The sequence below is a fragment of the Pteropus alecto genome, unplaced genomic scaffold (genome assembly GCF_000325575.1).
Source record: "Pteropus alecto unplaced genomic scaffold, ASM32557v1 scaffold88, whole genome shotgun sequence".
NCBI lineage: Eukaryota > Metazoa > Chordata > Mammalia > Chiroptera > Pteropodidae > Pteropus > Pteropus alecto.
Genome location: NW_006494611.1, coordinates 4,243,514 through 4,262,913, shown reverse-complemented (window position 1 = coordinate 4,262,913; position 19,400 = coordinate 4,243,514). Strand labels below are relative to the sequence as shown.

The following is a 19,400-nucleotide window of genomic DNA, read 5'->3' as shown; positions in this document are numbered from 1 at the left end:
CCCATTCCTTTCCCTGCCCCAACACACATTGAAGAAGTTCATTTCAAACAGACCTGCTTTCATAATTGCTCTAAATTACCCTGACATGGTTTTTCTCTTCTTCTTACATAGGCTTGACCACAGATGCCTATGAAACAGTTAGTGAAACAAGTGTTTCTGATTGGCATCTGTGATTACTGAGATAGCCATCCTGCCTTAGCATTCACCTGGAATCTTTGCATGCTGTTATGAATCTTTCTTTTCTACTTTACTCCTTAAACAGGCCCTTCCTTCCTGCCACCTTTATTCGAGTGATTAGATAGTTGTGGCCACAAATGATGTAATTGCTGGTGCAAATTCAACTGACTTAAATTTCACTTAAACCAACAGCATCTTCCAGATGTTTTAGAGAACCGCATGTGGCGATGACTAGAAACCACGAAATGCACCAAAGTGATACTCATCGGCAGGCTTTCATCTGATTAGTTTGAAAACCAAACCTAGAATGTAATCTAGATTTATATTTTTTCCTGTATACCGTGAAGGTATTATGCTTACCTTAAGGGAAGAAAAGCTCTAAAAATAACAGGTGTGTGAACTTTGAAGTAGTATACTTATAATGACTTTATAATAAGGCCATTAAAACACTTCAGTTATCAAAATCCATATGGAAAGTTGGGAAATATATAGCTTTCCTGGTAGCCAAGGCAAAAAGCATGAAGCATGATGGATTATGTAATTCTTGTTGATAATATAAAGTATAACAGTTTGTCATACAAGTCAAACAGTTTTCGAGTACCAAATTGGAAATAAATATATTGTAGGCTTAAAATTTAGCATTGTATTCTTAAATCTTTTTCTTTTAAGGGATACTGTAGATTCTGTCATATTTATTCAAGTCTTTATTGAGCACTTACTATATACTAGGTGCTGTGAAGATACTAAAATATTCAGGACATGGTCCTTATCCTCAAGGAATTTAGAATCCATGACAAGAATATAAGATAAAGCTCTCACATCATCCATTTAATTTCTTAATAGTACTTTCACAATGTACAATTAACTTTCTTAATTTGTAACTATCATTTATTGCACACTTATCTACTAGGAGCCATTCTTGGTACTCTGGTGTAAAGATAAATAGAGCCATGGAACAGAATATATATTAACTCATTAAATTCTCGCCACGACTCTATAAGGTAGGAATTATTATTTTCCCCAGTCTTCCGATGAGGAAACTAGAGCACAGAGAAATTAACTTGCTCAAGGTCACAGCTAATCTAGGTCCATCACTCTGGCTCCAGGGCCTGCACTCTTTAATGTTCCACACTACACCATGCCTCATTTCTTTTTTCCCTGCTTTATTGTCTGAATCCACCAGCTGGGATGCAAGCTGCATGAGAGCAAGCACCAAGTCTGTATTCTCATTATCTACCTCCTCATAGCACAGTTCCTGGTTATTGGATTAAATAATGTTTATTGGATTAAATAAATGTCAATAAAATGTGCATCTTTTGATATAGTTAAACAGAGAAATAGTGCTTGGGGCTGGAGAATAAAAATGAATAATACAAACCTCAAAACAATCTCAGTTTCTTTTAAGTTGGGTAGTGTTTTCGCCATCCCGGGCCTCTTAAAACTGTGCTAGCTCTGCCAAGAACTTGATCTGGGCTGATTGCAAAGAAAGAATAGCAGATTGTTTCTTGGCACCTTCACCTGTGGATTTTCCAAATCATAGTGAATCCCTCTCAAAATCGAATGATAGCCCTTCACTGCAGAGTGGCTTCCCCTACCTGTCCCCGCTACATACCCAACACGCATATGCCTTTACTACACAGCCAGGTGAGTGGATCAGAGAACTGAGTACAAGGAGCATCATTTACCAGGCATGGGCTCTTTGTGCTTTCTCCTAAGAACTATGCTGGTAGAGGGGAGTACACTGGAGTGCTCACACCCCGGAAACAGGCTAGACCACAGGGAAGGATGTGGTCCCCATCAAGCCTGTCTGTTAACTGGCTTTGATTTGAACTGCTGATCTTGTTAGAGTGACATGGTTGTCAGCACCGAATGCGTATTAAGGGTTTGTGGATTGAGAAAGCTGGGCCACCCTTCTTCTTGACCCCTTTCTCTTTTGCCCTAGCTTCCTTTCATTTCCACTTAACATGTATTGTTGGACAAGTCAGTTCCCCTTTTCTTGACCTCTCTTTTGTTACCTATACAATGAATACGTTTTATTGCTAGAAAGTATCTTCAGATTCCTTCCACTGTATCTGGGGATAATAACTCTAACTTGCTATTAAACTTACTGCTTGTTGCAGTCCTCCACAGGGCCAAGTCTGCCATGTTAGCCCCCTTCTCTCCCTCCAGCCTCTTTCGTAATTGAATGTGGTATGTGGGCAGCCTGCACAAGTTATAAAAAAGGTTAAAATGAATATTTTAACTAAAAGGAAAATGACAAGACTACATACTAGATCAACCAAATCCCCGCAGCTAGGGCACCTGAAATAGATGAGATGTCTTTTTAGATATAAAAGCTTAGTCACAGCGACACTGATCTATACAGACCTCATAAGCAAGATGTGAAGGGACTTACTGGTGACTCAGTGCTTCCCTGCAGTCTTAGCTGTAATAGCAGGAATCGATGCCGCTCCGCCTGAGGCTCGGGTGATTACCCTAGGACATGAACGCCTAAGTCCTTTTGAAGTCTCCCAAAATTTAGTCTGGCATAGATACAGCAGTTAATAGGGCTTAGGACCTGGAAAAATCCCATTTTAGTTCTTAAATCCAGCGTTTTAATAGAACAAAGAATTTTTAAGCAACATAGTCATTCTTTTTCAATTCTCCTTCAGGTTTTTCATATGAAAAAGATCCCCGGTTGTACTTCGATGACACTTGTGTTGTTCCTGAGAGGCTGGAAGGTAAGTAGCCCCATCCAGTGAGTTGCTAAGCTGTAGGATTGGAGATGTTCAAAGCACCTTTGTCAGTCTTTTCTGCCCAAGTCACCTGAGGAACTTAAGACTAAAGCATTATATATGTATCTTTGTCCTGAACAGGCAAAGTCAAACAAGAACCCACCATGTATCGTGAGGGCCCCCCTTATCAGAGGCGAGGTTCTCTTCAGCTGTGGCAATTCCTGGTTACCCTTCTTGATGACCCAGCCAATGCCCACTTCATTGCCTGGACAGGCCGAGGCATGGAGTTCAAGCTGATAGAACCCGAGGAGGTAAGCACTGGATGCTGACTCGAATGATTTTTTATTGGTTGTTGATGATGATGATGATGATGTTTGTTCGTTTAGTTCACCATTGAAGTTTTTTACTGTGTTAAATATGCTCTTCCTTCTCATTCAGATTCTGACCTACCCAATGGGCTTAGCCCTGCCCTTCCTATTTAAAGGACAGTTTACAATTTGTGGACAGGCAGAGTTCTCTACTGTAGAATAATACCTAAAAAGTGTTGGTAACAATTATGCAAAATCTGGGGAGTGAGGCCATAAAAACTTACATCCAAGTAGGGTCTGTTTTCCTTCTTGGAAAGTCTTCTCCAAGTGCTGTTGCAGTGATAAACTTGTTTTGGTGTCGGCCTTCATATGTCATAGCCTAAATCTGAGGCTTCATGAATATTTGTATGACACTTTGTAATATATTACAGGACGCAACTATTCCACTGCATATTTCAAATGGCTCTCGCCTAAAGAAATAAAATTATTAGAGATTAGTCAATCTTATGAGCTTAGATTTTTTTTAAAGTATATTATATACCATCTCAAAAGCTGAGAGATGACATAAACCTTCATTATTTTGTTTATAGAAATAGGAAACTTTGTTAACATTTTTCTGTCTGTTTGCCTAGAACTATTGACAGGCTTATGGACCAGTACCATTTTTTCAGTGGAGAAGACACATCATAGAGCCCTTTGCCTCATTATCACATAACTAAGTAAATTAAATCAGGCCCTCAGTTTGACATATTCCAAAGGGGTTGATTTTTAATCTCTATGTGATTTAGACTCTAGAGACATTTATATGGAAAAGAGACAACAGGCCTGAAAATCTGACATATGCTTCTTTTAGTAGCATGTATTTAGGCATTATATATTAAACCAACAGAGCAAAAGGTACCTTTGGGTTATGTGTAATTAAAATGGAAACAATACTCTTCTTGGAAGACATTTGAGCAAGAACTACAGTTTTAGATTTGTTTCATTTATTTCAGGGCTCATGTTAGCACACCAAGGGGATGAGTTGGCATGAGGGTTAACAGCAGGAGGTAACAACCTGGCACTTGGTTTGGAAGAAGAAAATGGTCTGTAAGTTAAGATGAGAAAAGGAGAATATGTGCATTGGAAACTTATGGAGATTCTTGACTGGTAGGAGAATAAGGAAGGCTTCACTAAGGGCAATTATAAAAGAAGATGTACCCTATTTTGTATCATTCACAAAAATACAAATGTGTCAACATCTCGTATTGTAAACAGTTTCTCTTAAGACTAGGTCTACCTTCAAAGCCAAAGTTGGATACCACTCTGTTTTTCTAAGGGGTTCTTTTTGGCTAAGTCATGTAGAAATTGAGCTATGTTTTAGGCTTCCAGCCATACTGGAGAGCCATCTGCCCACATTCTTTTCCTCATAACATGGCCTGGTTTATGTGAGGCTTGAGAAAAGCATGTCACCTAGACTCACTGAAGCTTTTTGAATGTAAATCTGTCATGTAAGCAGCCCTTATTGATTTATCCTGTTTTAGAAACAGGAGCTTTTATTACTTTATTGCCACTGCCTCAGGCCTAAGCACAGGCTGTACCTACAGATAAACCTGGTTATGACCCTTTGTAAAGCTCTTATTGAATCTTCTGCTCTCCTACCAGTGGTAAAGAAAATGATGAACAGATGGCAAAGGGCCCCTGCTTTCTTACTTAATAAAGAAACTAATATTAATCCAGAATGCTCATAAATACCAAGCGTCCAAGTCACGTGAGAGGTCTGTGGTGGCCTTGAGGGTTCCCTCGGCTGATTGGACAGGTTCGTTTCTTCAGGAAGTACTTCTTTCTACCTCACCTTGAAATCGCCATCCATTGCATGAACTCTGAATGTTCCGTTCTCCTAACCCAGGACGGGTTCTGTTCCATCTGTGCACTTTAGCCTCGGGACATGCAACATTTGTCACATTTTTCCCCACTCCTTGTGGGCCCTTCTCTTGTTAATGTCAGGAAGATACCAACTCCTCGAAAAGCTGTAAGAAGTTGTCATGGAGGGAGCTTGAAGGGTGAAGTGGAGGAGGAAGCTGTTTGGGACGTAATTGTAGGCAGCTGTGTGGCTGAGTAGTGCACTCTGGGTAATTATCCATAATATCCATTACACTGTGCATGGAAATTGTGGTTTTAGAACTGCGTTTTGGCAGGCCCCCTAATCAAATGTCTTTTGATAGTCATCCAGCTTAGCACCCTCTCAATTATGACTGACTCGGCTTTAATCTGGAGCCATTTTAAGTGTGAATCTGCATTAATGAATATTTTGGGGGGTAGGGTTGTTTGTTGAACATGTGGCAGATAACTGATGCCATAGGGAGTTGTAAAAGGATGGGCTGCAGAAAGAGCCGCTCCCTGTGCTGTGGCTGCTCGCTCTTGAAAAGGGAGGAAAAGATATGTGGATTTTTTAACTCCTTCAGCCTCTGTCCTCAAGATGCATGCTATCAAAGTAACGATTGGGAAAGATGAAAGGAAGAAAGAGCTGATAACAAGCTATTGCCTGCTCCCCTCACCCCAGAAATGGAGCCGCCCCAATTTCCAGCTGCTGTGCAGTTGTGCCACATTATGCATCCCTGTAGAAGGAACAGCCCTGGTGAGGGCTACTGAATCATAGGGCCGTGGCCCAAGAGGATGAATCAGTAACTATGGCTACCACAGCTGCTTTGAAGTCTGTGCAAATACAAAACCTCTCTCCAGTGAGCTCTCGAGCCTAAGCAAGTGACAGCAAAGAGAAGTTGTAGCTGAAGTGAAAGAATACTCAAGAATTTATTTGCCACCACTAAATATAGTAAAACGATGAGGCTGGGCTTCTTTTAAGGTTCCCCACATCACTTGTAGCTGACAGTGGTTCAAGTATAGTTTCATAGCATCATTTCTTTAGAACAGAGTAGAGGGACATATATTGGTTTAGCAGGTTTCTGTTTATACCATATTTCCATTGGCTTAAAATGTTTATCTTCTCTAACCAGGATGTAATTTTGGGTTAATTTTGCCCTTTGGCTATTTCACAAGTAGAATTGAATAAGTACTGTATGGAGAAAGGAGGAGACCCAGGGACATCGTGTGTGCCACTGGGACATGAAGCTTACGAATGGAAATTTAACTTTTACATGGTTTCCTGCAGGGCAGAGTGTAATGATGACTATTGAATTATCCTAATGTAATTAGGTCAGATGCATTCCTCTTTATTTATCATATCATTTCTGGTACTGATTAAAGGTCATTTTAGAATCCTGAATTCAGACGTATCTTTCATTCTGCCCAAATACTTCAGAGAAGTACTTTAAGTGAAATGCTATTTTATGATCCACTTTTCCACTTTCGGTCTCCCTACTTCCCATTACAGGTTTAACATTTGTTTGTTTAAAGATCAAATGAATGTAGTTCTCTGGTTTTTTTAAAAAGTTTCCAAAACTTACCTCAAATGTCCAAAACATGATCCCTTGTTTGCATACATTTAAAAACTTCTGAGAAGACTCACATTTCCAGGGTTATTCTTCTCCTACCTTGACAGTTATCCTTATAAGTAGGATTTGGATTGTTGAGATACTTGAAAACAGAAATTGCTTGTCTGCCCTGATAATTGGGTAAATTCTACTAGGAAGTTTTCTGGCTATAAGGTTTCTTTGCCCAAAGCTCCAGTTACATCCCTCTATCACTGCATCTCAGGTGGACTGGGTGGGTATAATGCACTTCAGAACTGTTTGGGAAATGCTGTTAATTTTTCATTAAGTAGATAATGGTGCTACATGTTTTAATGTCCATTCTGCAAGTCTGCTGGGAGCGGGGGATTAGATGGTAGCAGGCTGAAGTGATCTGATTCCCCCTTACTGGGTGAGCTGCAATAAGTAAACATCTCCCAGCCCCTCTCCAATCTTATTAGAATTGAACTTTTGCTCTGCTGGCCCATTAGCAACTCACTAGTGTGTTTCTAATGTTTCAGGAATGACCATCCTAATTATTCCTTATTGACTGCTACAGAAACCATAGCACTTAATGGCAACATGTTAATGGCCTATGGGTATTGGTCAATAATTCATATGTGGAGAAACAGTGGAGAGCCTGCTTCCTCTGGGACATTAGCCAAACCCTCTGCAATCTTACAGTATAGAATTCTTCCACCTCTCAGTCTCACCTCTTAGCAGTTGTAACTGAATCATCACCATTGTTGAACGTTTAGTCTTAAGGGAATTAAATGCTTTTTCTTCCAGGTTAGGGAAATGGAGCATTGACCAGAGCAGTCAGGTCACAGAACTGGCTCTCCTGGGACTGGGAGAAAAACGCTAGGCCCAGGAAATGAGTTTCTATTGTTTTCCTGCCTCTGCAGGTTGCTCGGCGTTGGGGCATCCAGAAGAACCGGCCAGCCATGAACTATGACAAGCTCAGCCGTTCTCTACGCTATTACTATGAAAAAGGCATCATGCAGAAGGTGAGCAGTTGTGAGAGACACTTAGACTACTCTTGCCACTTTCAAAGAAAATGGCCAGGGCGTCTGTAAAAAGACTGCTTATACAGACTGAATGGAGAAAATATTAGCCTCATAAGTGATTCTGTGGTAGGAAAAAGTCTTGGAAAAACTAACCTAAGACGAGTCAAATGAGATATAGTGAAAACCAGAGGTTGTGTGTAGAACACACCATAGGAAAATTAGGTTCCTCGGCTTTACTTAAAATGTCCAGATACTTAGGCCAACTATTATATTTATAAAACAGCATGTGAAGGAATCGACTTGAAGGCTTCCACTCTCACAAGAGCTTTATTGAAGTTTTTAGTTGTTAAAATACCTAGATCTTCAATTATGTTGGTTTAATACTCATAAGTGTTAGAGGAATAAGAAAATCTTATTTCTCTTTCAGAACCTGTAGAAACTGAAACTCCATTACTTGTCAGTATGCACCATGGGAGTGTAAATTCCTTTGGAGCAGAATTGAGGATCTAATTTAGCTTTTGGCACAGAGTTAATAGATACTCTAAGACGGTGGTCACCCTTTATACTGCCTCTCCCTTTTAAAAAAGATACAATTTAATATTTTAATATATTCACAGAGTTGTGCAATCATCGCCACAATCAATTTTAGAACATTTTATCACCCCAAAAAGAAACTCTGACTCCATTAGTAGTCACTTCTCATTTCTCCCTCCTCCTCGCCCAACACGCACTTCCCTTTTAGTGTTAATATTATCAGGTAGAATCCTAAATATACAAAAGAGAACCAATACTCCTTTACTCTTCCCAACTCCGGATCCAATCTGAGGGAGTGCAACCAAGACACAGTAACTTGAACTAATAGCAATGAGTTGTCCCTATGACTAGTTCCTAGGTTTTCTAAGGAAGTAGAAGAGAAATTTATTTCTGAGAAAAGCTATGGGAAGGCACCAGTATGAGGCTCGGGTGGATTCCGATTCTGATGCTTCCATTTGTACACTTTGAGGAAAATCACTGCACCTCCCAAAGTCTATATTTCCAATAAAAATGTGGATAGTAATCCCTGCTCGAATCTCACAGGGTGAAATACATGAAAATGTTCCAGAAAAAAAATAATGTGCTATCCGATGTAAGGAATTGTTTTTTTAATTAAAATAATTGAGGCAACATTGGTTAATAAAATCAGGTTTCAAATGTACAATTAAAACAGTATTTCATATGTATATAGAAATTATTGTTATATTTATCATATGACGTGTGAGGAAATGAGAACTGAATGAAAGGTGAAGGCAAGCATTCCAGTGTGGGAAGGGGCTTAGAAAAGCTATAATCCCATACTCTCAGTTTTTGAAAGGAAAAATTGAGGTTTATGGCGGTTAAGACTTGTTAATGACTGAAGTAAGACTGGAAACTACCTACTCCTGGCTTCTGATCTAGTATTATTTCCACTAGGCCCTCTTCCTCACTCTTCCACATATGTGAACTGACTCTTGAGGTGGAGAACCAGAGATTTAGTATAAAACTGTGGCTTAGAAAAACTAAGTAAGGATGGTTGATCATAGGTGTCTGCCACCCTTAAGACTTGCTTGGTAAAGGTGCTAATCATCCATTGTCATATCCACAGGCCCTGATTTCTAGTGTCTGAGTTCCAGACACCCATCTTCTGGTGACTGGACATAGAAGTGTCACCATAAAATAAGCTTTAAGTCCCATTAGCATAATTGTACCGTTACCTCCACAACCTGCCACTGTAGCAGCAGACTTCTTAAACCCAAGATTTGAAAGTAAAGCCATATTTCAGCAATTAAGAAGAGATCTTAAAATCACAACAGAATGACTGAAGGACAGGATTAAACTCAACATTTTAAATTTTGAGTCTAATAAATGTATTTTATCAGTAATTTCTGCCACTTTTGCTTGCCTCTTTGCACTACCTGAGTGAGGCTGATTGTTGGGTTTGATTTTCAGTGGTATGTATTGTCGTACTGATACTGAACAGACAGCAGAAAATGGGGTCGCCGTGACCTAGACTGCTCATGAGCTACATCGTGGGGCCTTTGGATAATCAAGGCTTTTGAGTGCTAATATATTATAAGTGCATAAAATCCATATAAGGTAGTTACCAGTTCCTTGGTGTGACAGAACCATGGAATGAGTAACTTAACACTGTAGGTAATTCAAGAGCAATCCCATTTGGCTTTGAGACAAACTTAAAATTCCCACATAGCCTCTCTGATCAAATTCCTAGCCCTTCAAAATAACAGCTATACTCTGAAGACGCAGCTTTGGAGATAACTGGAATCATGTCCTGGCTTCGGCATTGTACCCTTAAATCCTTATACCGTCTCGTAACACCAGATACCAGCCTCGGCATACCGGTTTTTTTCTAAGCCGTGAATATAAAACAGTGAGGATTTTCTTCTAAAAGAGCCTATCTAGTATGAATTTGAAATTCAAATATCTCGATCGATGAGCTGTGGTGTCAAGAAAACACTTGGCAGGTAACAGGTCCCCAAGATTTGTCAAAATAAATCTGAATGATCTGGATAATCAGTTACTAATGAGCCTCTTTTGGTCCCTGGCTCCCTGAGAACTTGGTAACTTACAAATATCTCATTATTCTTCCCTTGGTCCTCGCCATGTCCCATTCCAGCTGGGCTTTATTAGGTGTTTTTTTCTGTCACAGGTGGCTGGGGAGCGATACGTCTACAAATTTGTCTGTGACCCAGATGCCCTTTTCTCCATGGCCTTTCCTGACAATCAGCGTCCGTTCCTGAAAGCAGAGTCTGAGTGCCACCTCAACGAGGAGGATACCCTGCCACTGACCCACTTTGAAGACAACCCTGCTTACCTCCTGGACATGGATCGCTGCAGCAGCCTCCCCTATGCCGAAGGCTTCGCTTACTAAGTTTCTGAGTGCTGAGCCGCCAAACCCTAGAGTTAGTTCCCATTCAGGCAAACGAGGGCAGTGGTTTTGTTTGTGTTTTTGGCTGTTCCTAAAGCTTGCCCTTGGAGTATTATCTGGAGAACCCAAGCTGTCTCTGGATTGGCACCCTTAAAGGCAGATACCTTGGCTGGGAAGTGGGAACAGGGAGGGGCAGAAAACCACCAAAATGCTGGTGCCTCAGCTCTGATCCTGACAAGGTTTCTGGGAAGAGATTGCAATGGAGCCTCCTTCCCATGGACAACATATGCAAAGCAATACCTTGTTCAGGTTAGTACCCACAAACCGGGACAGAGTGTGTGACAATCTGCATTGATCATGGACTACTAAATGCCTTTACATAGAAGGGCTCTGATTTGCACAGTTTATTGAAAAAGAAATCACAAACCCATTGGACGGTAGGTAGGCCAAGTTGGGGAGGTTCAAACCATGAAGGGTTAAAAATATATCTTAAAATCCAGAGAGCTCATCTAGCTCCATCTGAAATGTTTCCCCTTGTCCTAGAAAGAAGCGGGGAGAGTCAGAACAGCTGTCACCCACTCCATGGTTCTTAAATAATAAACCGTTGCTACTCTTGGGAACCTTCTGGCCATGTGGTCACCAAGTAAAACAAGCCCCCTTTCTCTTCCCAGTCACATGGCTGTGTGTGGATGGCTTTAATTTTAGGAGAAGGGTGATTAACACTTTTGACAGTATTTTGTTTTGCTTTGATTAGGGGGATTGTTTTGTTTTGGTGGTTGTTTTGGAAAAACAGTTTATAAACTGATTTTTGTAGTTTTGGTATTTAAAGCAAAAAAAAAAACAAACCTTTTGGTAACTGCACTGTGTCCCTTAGACAGGGTGGTGCCGACTTATGAAGACGTTGCAGCTTGAACGGGGCTTTGTGGGGGCTTCCCCTTAGCCGTATATAAGCCCACTTTATTGCCTGCTTTGTGCTTTCTGCACCAGACAGCCTGACAGAACGTTTGCACCTGAGTTGTACATTTTTGAGGTGTGCAGGACAGCCTGGACACACCACTTAGACTCTTTATGTGTATAGTTCCCCATGGTCTCTAACATGCCCTCTCTGGAAAACAAATGTACATAATACATGTCATGTCCATTTGAAACCTGGCCACTTGGTGGGAACCCTGGGGATTCTTCCCTGGGTATGACTGATGACAATTTTCATTTCATCAGTTTGTTTTGTTTTCCTTTTTCTTTATTTCTTGGACTTTAAACCCTACGTATGATTCAAAAGGGTTTGAGACTTACATATGATACCATCAGGTAAAACAGTGCTAGCATTTTAGTTTCCTGCCAATTAAAAAAAAAAAAAAAAAAAAGCTTATCTGATTGCTGTATTATATTGAAAACGTTTTGAACAACCCAGCTAAAGCCATGTGAAAGTTGAGTTCCGAGTAGAGGAAATATTATCAGAAAGTGTAGCACCTTGCTGCCTGCTCTGTTGATAGCATTCCGCTCCCATGACACTTAGCACGTTAAGAATGACTGTGCTGGTCCTCATATGTGAAGGACAGTGCTGACTCGGTGAGAGCAAGACTTGTGCTTTGAATTGTTTTTCTATTGATGGAGGGCTCCATAGTCTCAAACAGCCCTGCTTATGATCAGCCACACATTTGTGACAAGGTTCACTAAAATAAGGGGTGTATTTGATGGCTATGGAAATACAAGGATTTCCTCTATTGGAAGCTAATTAGCCCACAAAGGTGTTGAACCTATAGCTTGGGCCTTAATTAGCAGTGTACTCTAATCAAAGGACTCTTTTCAAACCATATTTATAGCTTTCTAACCTACACATAGTCTATATATAGATGCATATTTTATCCCCAGCTGGCTAGAGATTTATTTGTTGTAAATGCTGTATAGGATTTGGTTTTCCTTTCTTTACTTATCCTAGTTTGGGTTTTGGGGATTTTTGTTTTTGTTTTTTGGGTTTGTTTTTTTTTAATGGATTTATGCTATTTTAGCAAGAATGAAAATAATCTTCTGTAGCCTGAGCTCCCCCTCCCTGCTGTAACGACATGGCTGTGCTGTCACGGGACATAGGATGGCGGCATCACGGTTGCATTCCCATTGGACTCATGCACCTCCCGGATGGTTTTGTTTTTTTTGTTTTGTTTTGCTTCTTTTCCAGAGTGTGGAAAGTCTACAGTGCAGAAAGGCTTTAACCTGCCAGTCGATTTGAAATACTTTCCCCTGCGCAGGGCCGTGTGCATCCTGCCAAGCTGCGTTTATTCTGTACTGTGTACAATAAAGAAGTTTGCTTTCAGTTTACCAGGGGTCTGAAACCCGCCTCTTTCTTGCCCTCAGCGATCTAATTTTAAAGGAAGCAGAAGCACCTTTCTCTCTCCCTCGCTCCCTCTTTTACTGTCTCTTAGCTGTTGAGCCTTACCAGTGGACATGGACTTGAGCGTAGTTAGGGAACTGTCACTGGAGAATAGAAGTTCACAGCTGCTCTTTAGCCTCGCCTCTTAAACTCTGGCTGGAAATTTGGTCCAAAAGAGTAGGAGGTAAGAGGTCCTCTCTCTAGCCAGTGATGAACTGAGACCACCCCATCCCCTCGAGCCCACCTACTCGCCACTTAGTGACTGTCTTTTAAGAGATAGCTCATGTTTGGGCCCTGGGTTGTGTGAAAAGATTACTACCTAGGCTAGGACTTGGAGTTCCAGAATGATTCTAGCTCAACCTCTTAGACGGATACTTGGGAAACTAGTAAGAATTTAAGACCATTTACTTCTTAATTTCCCCCCAACCAGTTTTGATCTGAAGTCAAAAAAAGTTTACTAATAGTTTGTCCCTTAAAAACAACAGGAAACACGTAGGAAGGACTTGCCTGTTTTATTTTTTCTAACCATGCAGCAGTGAAAATCTTCCTTCCAAATTTGTCTTTCTCATATGGGTATGTATCCACTTGGGAAAAGTGTGGAAGAAAATAAAGTTTGCAGGGTTGTGTGCAGTATTGTGCCTTTCAGTGTTCTTATTTCAATCTTTTTCTGCACCTTAACTTGGGCTTTTCAGGACTCCTATTACAGTAGAGAAATAGAGCTTTTTTTTCAAGCCTATAACAGAAGGCTTTCTGTAAGTTTATCTACTATCTTTCGTTGACTGTTTTACAAGCCCTTAAGTGTAGAAACATCTGAGACTGAAACGGTGCACAGCCGCTTGAATGGGAGCTTGTGAGGAATGAATATCTGACACACAAAACCATTAGCTTGGACAGATTAAGATGCTCAGGGAGAAGGTAGGCGAGCCCAGGACAAAGCGAGCTCTGCCTCTCAGCTTCACCACGATAAGGCCTTGACAATCGGCGCCCCATTATTCACAGGCTCATTATCCAGCCTGGGCCCAGACCCAGATCGTTAACCTAATGCTGGAGGTCACCAAACACTGGGCCGCCCTTCTAGTGCGGGGTGCTAGGATAAGGAAGCCTAGAAAATGTGAAGTTTACTCTTCATCGAGTTCCTTTTTCACAAGCCAAGCCGGGGAAACAATGCTTATTCAGTTGTTCAATGACAAAGAGGTAGTGTGAGGGCAAAAGAATGTGCTTTTGAGAGCCAGAGTATGTGCAGAATCTAAATTCTGATGCAGCTGGGACAAATGTAAATGAATGTGGAAGAAAAACACTCGTGTTTCCAGTCGGTTGGAAACCTTGGACAGACAGTCCACTGCCCGGTGGTACAGGTGGGTGGCTGGAGCTCGTGTGTGTGGTCTCAGAAACAAGCAAAAGGAAAATAGGACAAAAAATCATCAGTTCTAACACTTATTTGATCCCAGAAAATATACTGGTGTCCCATTAAGAAGGAGTCCCTTGAATGACCAGCCTTTCCTTAGTTCCTCCAATTTAAGAGCTGGCTCTATGCCCAGGCTTAGGTTTGTTGACCTTGGCAGTGAACCTCAATATAGCTAACCTTTGGATAGCACTTTACAGTTTACAGAGCACTTTTTGATCCCCATTATCTTTTTGGCAGGCTTTCTTAAATGGTAACACTTTGTTGAAAGTGAATCTGAAAATACCGTTGTTAGTCCCCAAAATTACTTTCTTGGAATGGTCACAGCGCCTACTGTGGAAAGAGGACTAGACACTGGGAGGCAGGACACTGGGGTTCTGGCCCCAGCTCCGGGATTGACTGGATTAACCAGATTTCATGTGGCCATCCTGGCCTAAGTGCCTGTGTCCGGGAGGACACCGATGAACTGCTACTTCCCAGTTCTCTTAGGTAAGGGAAAAAGCGTTCCTTAGAAATTCAAAGTGTGTGAGTGTGCGTGCGCTCAAGTTTAGCAGTTAAAAACATCATTTTCTTTCTTCAAGCAATCTCTGAAGACTGCTCAGTCCCACCATTAAAGGTATATGTTTGTTCATTTCCCAAGCATCCACTGAGCACCTACTAGATGCCAGGCACTGCTGATGCTGAGTATAACTGATTTAAGATGGCATTTTCAAATAAAGCCCTGTTCATGACCTCTTAAATGTTTAAATGCGCTACTCACAAACTCATACTAGCTTCTACTTAAATACCACTGACATCTTATTCTGACCACATTGGCTAGAGGCTGAAGAGGCTAGGGCATCTACCCACCAGCTCCTGCTCCTACTAGTTGAGAGTTATTCCCAGGAATGTTAACTCTTCAATGTATTTCTTACCAGGAAGAGAAGAGAGTAGGTGCAGGTATATCAGTGTGCTGGGAACTATTGGCAGATGCTGATGGAACATGGATCAGGCATGGTGTTTGCTACGCTTCCCTTTAGCATTAGCAGGGTTCTGGATGCTTGTTTCCTTACTAAGGTGGGTGATTCTTTGCATCCAATCTTCCATTAAACATGTCAAAAATTTATTGAGTTTAAGATACTGCGATAGATACTTTGGAGGAAGGGATCACAGTGAAACCCACCTTCCCCTTAAATAGCTCGCAGGATAGTTGGAGAAACATTTGTCTACACAAAACTAGAATACGAGTAATAATGTACTGAGTATTACTCATCCAATAAATAATGCCTATTCTATGCCAGTTATTGCTCTAGGTTTAATGGAGGGGGAAAAGATAACAAATTTCTGCTCTCAAGGATCTTGCATCTGGGGAAGGGCAAAAAAAACAAATAATATTTATTAGATGGCGTTAAGTACTATGGAGAAAAAGTAGGGAAGGGAAATAGTGAATGTTGAAGGTGCAATTTTAAATAGGGAGGTCAGGGAAGACCTCACAGTTGAGCAAAAACTTGAAAAACGAAATAGATAAATATCTGAAGGAAAAGCATGTAGGCAGAGGGAAGAACAAGTACAAGACCCCAAAACTTGGGACATGCCTGGAATATTTATGGAATAGCAAGGCCTGCACTGTAGGATCAGAGGGAGTGAGACAGAGCACAGTGAGAGAAAGAAAGTAACTTGGGTTGTATCATCTAAGGCCCTGTAGGCTTTTTAAGAACTTTGGCATTTACCCTGTTAATGTTTATCTGTTAGAGGTTTCGAGCAGAGAGGTGACATAATCTGATTTAAACTTTAAAAGATTACTCTGGTTGCTGAGTTGAAAATAGATTGTAAGGGATCAAGGAAGGAAGCAAGACCAAGTAGTAGGACATGAGGTGGGATGGTGGCTTGGACCAAAGCATAAGGAGGTCATAAGGAGATCTGAATATATTTTTAAGGTAGAGCCAACAGGTTTTGGATGTGTAGAGAGAAAGAAAGGAGTGAGTTATGGCTCCAAGATTTTTGAGCTGCACGTGGAAAGCATTGAACTCGCCATTACTGAGACAGAAAAAATTGAGGAGGAAAAATTGGAGGTATGAGTTGAGAAAGAACAGGTATTCTCTTTTGCACATATTAACTTCACGATGCCTGTTGTAACTCCAAATGGGAATGTCAACTTGGATATACAGTCTGGAGTTCAGGGGAGAGATCCAAGCTGGAGATAGAAATTAGGAGTCATCAGTGTGAAAGAGTATTTAAAGCTGAGACTGGATGAGATTACTAAGGAAATAAGTATAGACTTCTTTAAAAGTTTCCAGGACTCAGTCCTGGCACATTCCAAGATTAAGTGGTTGGGGGATGAAAAGAACCATCAGAGATTAAAGAGTGGTTAGTAAAATAGGGAAAACCAGGAGGGTATTTCCTGGAGAAAGGAGAGCTTGACCATGACAGACACTTTTGATATGTGAAGTAGGGTGAGGACTGGGACTGAATTAGCAGCACAGAGATCATGGATTACTTGCACAAGCCATTTCCACGGAGAGGGAGGGATAATAGAACTGGTCAATACTACTAGAATCGAAAGGAGGTTTGAGTTTACTCTTACTTGGAGGCAGGGATTGCAGAAGGCTCCATGCTTCCAAAACCCTGGGTTTGAGCCCAGCCTCTCTCACTAGCCCTTCCGTTCTCAGGCTCTCAAAATCTGAAAGAGGCCTAGGAATCCCTGCCAGGCATCCTGTGCAGAAGGTATAGGGTGAGTCTTTTGAGGATAGAGAAGGAGACATTAAGATGCTATTCTCACCACCTTTCCCATCCCATGGGACCCTATTCTTGTTTTGTGCTCTTAAATTTCTTTTTTTGAAATGTTAAGTGTTTTTTAAATAACTTCATATTACAATTAGTATGTGTTCTTTGTAAAAAAAAAAAAAATTAAAAAAAAAAAAACAGAAAAAGAAGCCCAAATTTAAAACTATTCTTAAAACTCAACCTAGAGATCACATTTAACATTTTACTATACATCCTTCCAGAAGGCTTTTCTGTATCCTATTATTTAAGTATAAAAATGTAGTCATATTATATATCGTACATTGTTTTGCAACTTATTTTTTAAACAATATATTTGAAAATCTTTCCATATCAAGAAATATTCTCCTACAATACCTGACTGCATGCTATTCCAAAGTACATATGTAATATAATATATTTAAGCAGTCCTCTTTGTGGGAGATTAAGGCACCACAAATATACATTCAAAACCAAGCCAAGTGATCTCCATCCCTCAAAATCAAACAAACAAAAAATAATAATTTGGACCTTTTCTAATGTTCCCAATTAGCAACAAATTCCTATTAATTTCACCTTCTAAATATCTCTTGAATCTATCTCCACCATCACCACCATAACCAATCCACCCTCATCTCTCACCTGCATCGTTGCCATCACCACTTAGCAAGCCTCACCACATCCACTCTAACCCCTTCTCCGTATTACAGTCAGAGTGATTTTTTTAAGCCCAAGTCATTCTCCCACTTTTCAATGATACCCACTGGAATATCTAAAATTAAAAAGATTAACAATACCAGATGTTGGCAAGGATTGATGCTGGGGGAGTGTAAAATTGCACAACCAATTTGCAAAACTGTTTGTCAGTTCCTCATCAAGGTAAACATTCATCTACTCTTATGATCCAGCAATTTCAATCTGAAGTATTTATCCTGGAGAAATATAAACATGTGTTCATAGAAAGACCTCTGCAAGAACATTTATAGAAGTTTTATTCACAGTTACCGCCAAAAACAACTCAAATGTCCATCAACAGATCATATAAACAAGTTGTGGTATCCACACAAGTGAATAATACTCAGCAATAAAAATGAAACAAATTATGGTGATAGAAATCAGAAAGTGGTAGCAGTGGATGGGTTTGTTGGAAAGGAATATGATATATCATACGTCGTACTCCAAGAATTTGTTGGAAAGGAGTAGAGAGAAGGTTCTGGGGTGAAAACTGTTTTACATCTTGTTTTGGGTGATTGTTACATGTATGTTTGTCAACATTTGTCAAACTGAACACCCGAAATCTATATATTTTGTTTTATGTTAATTATTCTTCCTAATAATATTTATAGTCATTTCTTGGGATAAAATTAAAATTCTTAACTTGGCCTTACAAGGTGAGTCCTTGCCTATCTCTTCAGCTTTATCTTGCCCATTCTCTCCTTTATGTTATATGTTCCAACACCCCTGTCTTCTTCTGGAGTCTCAGCTCCAGCCTTGATACAAACTGTTCCCAGGACCTGAAATGTTACACTGCCTCTGAGTCTGCCCCTAACGCCAACCAGCTCAACCCCTACACGTACTTTAACCTCAATACTAAAAGCCACTCCAGGGGGAGACAATCAACTAATCAGTCTTGCAAATAAGTGAATAATTTCAATTTCCTGGTCTTCCTAGATACGATCTTGTCTCCCATTATACGAGTGCTCTTTTTCAGCACCCATCCTCTTTTTTTCCCCCCATAGCATTTCTAACGATTCTTAATTATTCACTTATTTGCAAAGTTAGTTGATTGTTTTCCCCAATAGACTGTGAATTCCACGAAAGCAGGACCGTATCTTTTTTGCTAACTGTTTTATCTCCAATACAGAGTAAGTGATTAAGAAATATCAGTTTAACGAATAAACACAGTGATAAGCATCCTTAGTCATTTATGACTTTCAAGATAAATTCCTGGAAGATGGATTATTTGGGCAAAGGGCAGGAACATTTTAACACTATTTATATGAACTGCAAAACGCCACCAAAAAGACTATTAACTTGTGCCTGTACCAGTAAGAGACTACCTGGTTCTCACAACTTTTGTCTGCACTGGGCATTCCACATCTATTTGCCATTCCTTCCTTAATGAATTAGATCTGTATTTTCACAATTTTTGCTTACATACCCTACAAAAGAATTTTGAAAAACTAGGTATCCTTTAGCACTATTTTAAATTGACATTTAGTATTTTCTATCATATTTTTAAAAGTTAAAAAGAATTTAACTTCTAATTTATTGTAAATTCTGACATTTTAAAATATAATTATTCCAATTTAACAATAGATTTTATATATACTGGCA

General features: G+C 40.2%; 1 protein-coding gene across 1 annotated transcript in view; it reads left to right on the top strand.

Moving 5' to 3' along the window:
- Positions 1 to 12,870, top strand: part of ETV5 (ETS variant 5) — a 53,877-nt gene extending 41,007 nt beyond the window's left edge. Inside the window, exons 10-13 of the mRNA XM_006925807.3 lie at positions 2,829 to 2,897; positions 3,033 to 3,202; positions 7,551 to 7,652; positions 10,336 to 12,870. Of these exons, the coding sequence (XP_006925869.1) occupies positions 2,829 to 2,897; positions 3,033 to 3,202; positions 7,551 to 7,652; positions 10,336 to 10,557 (563 nt within the window). The 3' untranslated portion in view covers positions 10,558 to 12,870. The remainder of the gene's footprint in view (positions 1 to 2,828; positions 2,898 to 3,032; positions 3,203 to 7,550; positions 7,653 to 10,335) is intronic.
- The last annotated feature ends 6,530 nt before the right edge of the window (positions 12,871 to 19,400 follow it).